This window comes from Notothenia rossii (assembly GCF_949606895.1).
Source record: "Notothenia rossii genome assembly, chromosome: 2".
Classification (NCBI taxonomy): Eukaryota; Metazoa; Chordata; class Actinopteri; order Perciformes; family Nototheniidae; genus Notothenia; species Notothenia rossii.
In genome coordinates, this window is record NC_136904.1 from 24,777,437 (window position 1) to 24,786,269 (window position 8,833).

Below are 8,833 nucleotides of genomic sequence, written 5' to 3' on the forward strand. Positions count from 1 at the left end.
TGACAAATATGAGCACAACAACGTGGTGGGAAATGTGGTGATATTATTTCATAGGAAGAAAAAACGTTTTGATTATATTCCTTAGTTACTATTTGACACCACAGATGCTGTACTTTCGTTTAACGTTTAGATGTAACTCTTAACAAAAACCACTAGAGGTCAGCCTAAACTTGTTTTTATGTGAGTGACATTTGTTACTGAGTGTTTTCTGTTAGACTGTTGGAATCTCTAGAGTTTAAACTAGGAAACAAAGCTTTTCATTTCCTGGAGAGACATGCTTTCAGAACGTTTCCTCCTTCATAGACATCTGAGGCCAAATCTGCATATGAATGGGACCTCTGTGTGTCTGAAGTGCTTTCCAAGTCCTTCATTTTAACAAAATGTTTTCCCTGTAAGCACACCCACAGTGCACCTGCAGGCCTTCAGAAAAACTCCTGCCAAAGATCCCCTTTCTGCTGTGGCCTTAATGTGAAAACACCATTGCACCCTTTTTATGCACTATATTAATTCAGTATAGTAGAGATGAAAACGTGTAATTGATTCACCTACACCGAAAACAGGATGTTGCATTACATGTGCCTATCAGTATGCCAGTTCATTTGAAACTATATATATATAATCTGCCTGAAGCCATATCAACTCTATGAACGTACATTTCAAAATGAAAAGGACTGTCAAGTTATAACAATGAACAAAGTACAATATGTATGTATATATATATATATATATATATATATATATGTACACATACAATTCTGCATGATAAATTACTCTTGTACTTTTGGTATTGCAACTTATATCACACTAAAACATCAGAGTACGATTCCTCCACTCTATTTAAGTTGTTTTCAAATCCTGAGCATTTTTCTATATGCATATATGTTTATGACTTAATGAGCGTACATGAGTAACATCATAGGTGTTATTTATTAAAAGCAGCCAACCAAATGCCATCATGTTTTATTTCAAAGGTTTTGCTAAATTCTGGTTGGTATCCAACATTCCGGCCTGACTTAAACCAGCAAGCGGAGCACATATAAAAACAATCCTGCTACTGCACGGTGAATGGTGATGTCATTTTCCTGCTAATGTCTCTGTGAAGGAGGAAGTTTCTCAACAACATTCCTGACATACTCTCCAGCTGTGAGTGGTCTTAACCAATCTCTCCCATCACAAACATACATCATCAAACCCACGTCTCTCTCTCACAGGACAAACACAAAACCAAAAGCCTGTTTCTGTGCGTGTCATGGAAATATCATTTTGTGCAGTGTTTTATTATCTAATCATCCATGGAGTGGTAGAAGAAACATTTTCTACAACTAAGTAAAAGCACTAAATTAAAAGTAGTCCTGCTCTTCAGTTAATATCAGGTAGAAGTCGATTAGTATTATTAGCAAATGAAGATGTCCAGTAAAAGAATGTTGTCACCAATTTAGTTCATTTGAATTTCAAATGTTTCTTTATAAAACCTTAATTTATAACCCCATTACATTCGTAGCTTGAGAACAATTGATTTCTGTTTTTTGTTGATTCAAATAAGGCAGGTTTTATGTTATATATTGTTAGGAATTTACATTTGAAGTAATGTATTATTTATGTTCATAATAACTACAAAGCAACTATTATCAGAAATACTAAAGAAGTACAATAAATGGTTGTACTTCAATAGACCATCATATCTTGAACTTAATCAGTTGAAAACATCCATTATTTCTGCTCAACCTATTTACCGAGATAAACAATTGTTTTTAAGTTTTTGTAATGCCAATACAAAATGACTTAATACACAAAAGTTTCATAACATATTGTTTATGTGGAAGACAAAACCATTGTGAAAAAGACAGGCCGTCTGCGATTTCAACAATGAACAAAGACATGAGTCATACTCAATTACACATGGTCTCCTTTACAGAAAAGTATCTCTCTCTCTCTCTCTCTCTCTCTCTCACACACACACACACACACACACACACACACACACACACACACACACACACACACACACACACACACACACACACACACACACACACACACACACACACACACACACACACACACACACACACACACACACACACACACACACACACACACACACACACACACACACACACACACACACACACACACACACACACCAGTACCAGACAGTAGAAAACACGATGGAAGAAAACGTAAACACCTGTTTTAGACACAGAGGCAGAAATAAAGAAATACTGTTTGGTGTAATGTTAGAACAACATAAGTAAAAATCAGTGTGCTACTGTGTGTGTTGTACATGCATGCTTGTGAGTGTCTGTTGATGAGAAAAGGCTGAATTACACTTATCAAGCCGCGGCACTTCATGTTATGTACACAGTCGCACTGGAAAGTTTAAACAAACATTATTATTTTCAAATTACATTGACCATATCACAGCACACATAAGTATGTCCAATTTGCTGTAGTACAAACATATTTTAAAAAGGCAGGTGGGACTGCAATGCCTTTAAGGTTTTAAAAAAACATTTAATCAGGTTTTAGTTCCTTTACTTTGTGCAACTCAGCCAGTTTTAATACAAGGTGCCTCATGAGTAATGATTTAAATTAATAACCTGCAGGCAACTGCTGGGTAGCACTGGTTCAGTCAGCAGGTTTAGTGCTGGTTTAGTCTATAACCGGATTCATTTAGTACTTTTTAGTGATTAAACTTAAAACTGTCACGATTGGCACTCCCGTTGTTTGGCCTCTTCAGACCTGTTTCTGTTGCTTTGAAAACTTTTTTGAAATGTACAGAAATAAAAACGTTATGGATGTTTAGCTGGTAAATGTTACATTGTGACATTAAACCATCTAATTTAAAAATAGATTAAAGACTTGAATGCCACTTGTTATTAAATGTCAAAGCAACTTAACAACAACTCTGCATGTTGGATAACACTGCCTTGATAACCAGTGTGTAGTATTTAAAACATTTCCTGCATTAAACACAAAGCGCCTAGTCTACAATACCTAGACGTTAACGTGAAAGGCATTCAGTCAATTATTTTTACATTTCAAATTGCAATGTTGGGCATTTTACCACCAATTAAAGCCTTATGTTGCAGAATGGATTAAAAGCATTATAAGAGTTTCTAAGAATCTGAGGGAAACCCTGTGAATGACAAAATAAGTTAAATAAAGGAAACATAATTAATATTTTGGCCACATGGGGGCCATAAATGAAGCTGTACGTTGGCACATCATCCAATTATGAAGTAGTTATGGCAAATTATTTAGTGTTGATTTGCTATGTACACATCCAGCAGACACAGAGCAACATGATAAGATATTTGGTCGAGTATTTGTGTCCAGCTCATCAATTTAAGTTCAATATTCACTCTCTTTTAACTCTGAGGAATACCTGGCTCTTTAGCTGATAAGCTCTCCACTGTGTTCACCAAGTAGATGCTAACAGTGTCTGTCTGCTGTTTGTTGCTTAGCAATTCCCATCAGGCCTTTCGCATTAATAGAACAAACTCAAACGCTTCTTTGAGGTTTTTACATTAGTCTCCGGAGCCACTCTGTAGATACACATGATATAAGCCTTTGGTAATATTAGTTACAACTTCCACTTTTAGTTAACATAACATTAAAATACATTGAGTTAGATGCTGTAGTTCCTGAACATGTTAGTGAATGACAGAGTGTGTGTTGTCACTTAGCTGAAGCTGCAGTATTTCCTTTACAATAATGCTGTTGTCATAAACCCTTTTTCTACAACTGGGCTTATTTAAAGGCGATAGCTCATCAAGTGGAAATGAATGCAGTCATTGTGCATGAGCGTAAAGCAAGACTTCTCTAAAGGGACGGCAGGAGACCAACAGCGTCCTGCAGGGACGGACAGTCCAGGTCACACCCCCGGCCTGCATGTGTACAATGTTAGCTCAGCTGAGATGTATATGAGGCAGCCGGTGACACAAACTGAACGGGGATGACTTCATCATTCAGCGACGTCACAGGCAGAAACCCCAGTGACCGTCTCCATGGTAAAAGTGTGTCTGTTGTCCATTTGTTCATTTACCAGTGCTGATCCAGCTTTCCCTCACTGTCATTTGGATTTTTTATGCAATCCAAATCATTTCTGTCTCCCATCAGCTGACACGCGGCTCCCGTAGAGTCTGTGCTGAGCATTCAGCTTGTGTGGCTCTCAGTCCGTCAGACGATGAGGGAGTCCCGGCTGAGGAGAGTGCCCTGCTGAGGACAGAGACAGAGATTAACACAAGAGCAGAGTTCACAACTAAATATGAACATGACATTTTCAATGGAATGAGTAATTGCAAAATGTCTATCGGGGAGCGGTGATATGCGGCGAGCCACCAAATGTATTTATTTGTTGCGGCTGGGAGGCATTTTCATGTGTTTTACATGCAACCAAGGTCATCAGTTTGCAGATTGGCAGCAGGTACTCTCTCACCAAACTGTGATGCAAAAAGTATATTTATCCCAAACGTTTTGGTCGCAGGAGGATTGGCCTCCGCTGGTAGTTCACCCAAAGCCGCACTACACCCCTCTCCGATTAGATTTCAGCGTAAAAAAAGTAAACATTAGCCAAACAGCGTTATTCTGGTGAACCTGGGACAAACTTCAATTCAACTGTTTTTGTAATTGTGGAAAGATTTGGTTGTGGCCCCTTAAAGCCATTATATCTTTTGTACACAGTGTATTTGACGTTGAACATCATTTTGACCCAGGTTTGTCAGCATGGAGACAACCAGTTATGATTGTTATGGAAAGTAGTGGGATACAGAACAGAGTATTCTACCTAGTTTTCACTGTGGTAGCATCTGAACCTGACCTGTCAAAGGTACAACAACAACAACAACACTTACTTGACATGTCTGACATATGTAATGTCTTCTTTATATCGTTCCTAAACCGTCCATCAGAGAGTTCTATCCCCCATGCTGTGACCTTTTGCCACCTGGCTGTATTGTACAGGTACTAAATGTAACCCCTCTTTCCTCCGAACAGAGAGCAGGTTTTGGAAATACAACATTGAGTGTTAAACACTTTTCTGTTAGCCTAGTGTTAACATTTTCATCAATAACACACCTAGAAATAATAGTTTCCAATAAGCAGAAAAGATGCTAGCCTACCCCCCCTCACACTCATAATAGAAGGCTTTATGTAACACACCGTTTTCCGGGTCTTGTCTCTGGGCTCCTCTCTGTGGCCCGGCAGCGAGTTAGCCGGAGACTGAGAGGGGCGAGGGCTCAACGGCGGGGGGCGCGGGGACGGCCTCTCAGTCCTGCTTCTCTCTGTGTCTGAGCAAGGAGACAGTGAATCTGCCTCAGGCCTGTTACTGGGCGAGCGGCTGCAGTGTCGACTGGAGTCCCCGCTGCTCTTTTTCGAGCTACCTTTGGAGGGTGTGTCTGAATCCTCCTCCCCCCGGGCCCCACCCTTCCCCTGGCTGACCCCTCGCAGCTGAGCCTTACGGTCAAGCAGGCTGTTCAGGAACGTGCTATCGTAGTCCTTCTCTTGAGAAGAGGTCGATGGAGGACTGACTCTGGGAGGAGGTGGGGCAGGACGCTCGCTGTCCCAGGTGCCCCTCCTCTCCGTGGGCGAGTGGAGTGGGCTTATGTTTCGTCTGTGGTTCTCTTCAGGATCACTGTTGTCTCCAAACTCATTTTCTTCATTGTGATAATGCTGCGGTGGACCGTTACGATAGGAAGGATATCGACTGAACTCGTGAAGCTCCATCTCATAGTCTCTTCGGCTGTCTTCCCTTTTCTGTTCCCCCCTTCCTTCTTTGTGCTTGTAACCTGCAGCAAACTCCTCCAGCTCATCCAGAGAGCCGGTCCGTCCCGCAGTACGGTACGACTTTCTGTGTAGATGCTCTGAACGCGGGTTCCACCTGCAAAAAACAACAAGAGGCCGACAGGGTGAGAGAGGTGACATGGGAAAAAAAGATAAAGAGAAGGTCAGCAAGCTTTTAAATATTGTGTATGTAAATAAATACATAAAGAATCTGTTTTTACACTGCTTAAGTAAATAGGTTACAGTTGGCTTTAAACAGTAACCCTCAAGGCTTAAACACCATGTTCTTCCCCTGGAGAATGCCATGTATTCAAATAACAGAGTCACTGATTGTGTATTTTTGGCAGGACAAACACTTAATTTAAAATAATCACCATCAAAGTCCAATAAAAACTGACTCTACAAGTCTAACATCTTTCTCTCCTGTCTAGGTCACCATCATGCTCTGACACAAATAGCAAACAAAGCAGTGTCTTGTTAAAACAAATAAGCCTTGCTTCTAAAGTAAAGTTAGTTTACTTTAAATGCTCACAGACATGTGTCTACACATATCTGTACCTGTTGTGGTGGTCTCCCTCGCTATGATCCTGTTGCCGTTGATGTCGGCCGGGCCTGCGTGATTGTGAGGGTGGGGGGTCGTCGCTGTACCGCCGCGGGGGGAGAGACTCTTCCTGGCAGCGCCGGGGCTCTGCGTCGGGGTCATCACGATGTCGTTGGGGTGAGGAGGGGTTGTCACGGTAACGCTGCGGCTCTGGGCTGCGGGTGTCACGGTAGCGCTGGGGCTCAGGCTGAGGGTCGTGGTCCGGGATGGCGGGGAGAGCTTTCTTCTGGACGTTCCGGTATGTTTGGCGGAAGCCGCTGTCTTCCTCGTGGAGGGAGCTCAGCTCAGACAGGCCACAGGCTGGTCAGGTCAAAGTAAACATATATAAATATAATTGAAATAATATTAAACATAAAATTACTTTTTAAGGGAAGCAAGGCAATCATAAGATATTGCAATAGAAGAAAGAAAGATTTGAGATCTGCAAGCGATTACACTACCTGTTGGAAAGGGTTGATTAAACATTCTTCAGGTGAGTAGGCATGCAAGCAAGCAAATATACATATCTGAACTACAGGAAATTGAATAAGCAAGTGCTTGTGCAGAGAGGCATGCCAAAGCGAGCTTTAAAAAACACAATACTGACAGTAGAGATAGTGTAGCATGCATGTTCTATTGAGTGCCTCGCCATGCTAAAGAAGATGCAGTCCACATGGTCAGAGAGAAAATCCACGGACGGCTTTATGGAGCTTACACTGGGGGCTGATGGACCTGGCAGGGTGGAAGTGAGCTAGTTGTTTCTCTACATACTGAAGCACCCTGAGAGATTCCTGATCCTGAGGTGAAGGCCCGCGGTAGGGAAACCCGACAGCGTGCATCGGAACTAAAGATACACACCATCAGCATGGAGAAACTGTCTTTGTATGTGTTTGTTGTGGATTGAGGGTAACTGTAGTACTATTTCAACATTTGTATTCTACTACAATTGTTTCTGGCCATAATTAGAGAGTACAATCGTTAATATGCAGTCAAATAAGAACACACACAAGTTACAACATTCTCACAATAAAATAAGAACAGGATTGAACATTCCTCATAACACTTGTATACAAACTAAGGCATCCATTTTATATGAAGTTTATCTGTAATAATAATAATAGTAAAAACACAGATTCACTCGCTAATAAAGAGAAAGCCCTCACTTGCTGTAAGAACGCTGCCATCCGAAGGGGGGACAGAGGACATCTTGTCCACCAGAGAAGGGGGTGCGATTGGGACCATCGTCGGGACACCAGTGACAAAGTATGGAGGGTAGGCAGGCATCTGAGGGGTGGAGGTGCCCGTCTTTATACCCTTACCTGCCTCATATACTACAAAAACAAACAATGGCGTTCACATAAAAACATCTTTCCAATATTTGTATTGCAATTCACTTTTGCACCAGCATATGAGTGTGTGTGTGTGTGTGTGTGTGTGTGTGTGTGTGTGTGTGTGTGTGTGTGTGTGTGTGTGTGTGTGTGTGTGTGTGTGTGTGTGTGTGTGTGTGTGTGTGTGTGTGTGTGTGTGTGTGTGTGTGTTTATACTGACGGTGTCTTGGGCAGCAGCACGTGTCGGGGCAGCACCAGCAGCTGACGTAGCAGCAGCAGGAGTGAGGACAACACTGACACCAACAAACCCCGACCAACAGCAGGAAGAGGAGACTGCCCAGCGCCACCGCCGACACAAACACCCACTCTGCAAGGACACACAACACAGAATATTAAGATACAAGACATTTAAAAACAGGATGCAACACAATGCAACTCCACCACAGACAGTTTGATCAGATATTGGTCTGTGTCATGATAACATAAGCTAATCAGCAGTGACTTTCCTTGAGTTTATTTTTGAGAATTTAAACAGCTTCCTCTGGAACAAAACTAAAACATATATATGTATTGTTTTGTAATATGCAATAGTGATCCTCAAGAGCTGTAAATGGTGAGTATTTTTGGGAGTATTGTTCTCCATGTTTCAATGTTACTTAATTGCAAGTCATTCAAAGGGAAAATGTAAATGAATGTGTTGAATGTCAACAGCAATATTATATATTCTAAATAAACCTTTTTACAATCTCTTACCCTCTGGTAGCTAGTTTTACCAGTGTGCTATATTTCTGTGATAACCAGAGAGGGTAACCAAGTTCTTAACCAAGATTGTATCCACAAAAAACTGTTGAAACATATTTCTTCCTCAATGCATGTAAGGCATTCAAAGGCCCAATGAAATGGTATAACTGGTTCCTTTACTGTGATATATAGGATGTTGGGATGGGAAAATACACAAGGGAGAGACAGATAGATAGTTGAAATATATGTGTATTTTATCATTTGTAATTCTTCTCTTACTCTTGATACAATAATATCTGAACTAAAGTAATCCTAACCAGGATATGAGTTAACACATTTTAACAAAGTGTTTGAGAAGTCAAGTGCTGGAGTGAATTACACAGCAAGTAGAACAGATAAC

The 8,833-nt window shown here is 41.1% G+C and overlaps 1 protein-coding gene across 1 annotated transcript in view; it reads right to left on the reverse strand.

Annotated features, from left to right (window-relative positions):
* Positions 1–789: 789 nt before the first annotated feature.
* Positions 790–8,833, reverse strand: part of LOC307029200 (uncharacterized protein) — a 26,672-nt gene continuing 18,628 nt past the window's right edge. Inside the window, 7 exon segments of the mRNA XM_079664952.1 lie at positions 790–4,218; positions 5,164–5,881; positions 6,343–6,685; positions 7,080–7,208; positions 7,528–7,695; positions 7,913–8,078; positions 8,081–8,159. Of these exon segments, the coding sequence (XP_079521078.1) occupies positions 4,183–4,218; positions 5,164–5,881; positions 6,343–6,685; positions 7,080–7,208; positions 7,528–7,695; positions 7,913–8,078; positions 8,081–8,159 (1,639 nt within the window). The 3' untranslated portion in view covers positions 790–4,182.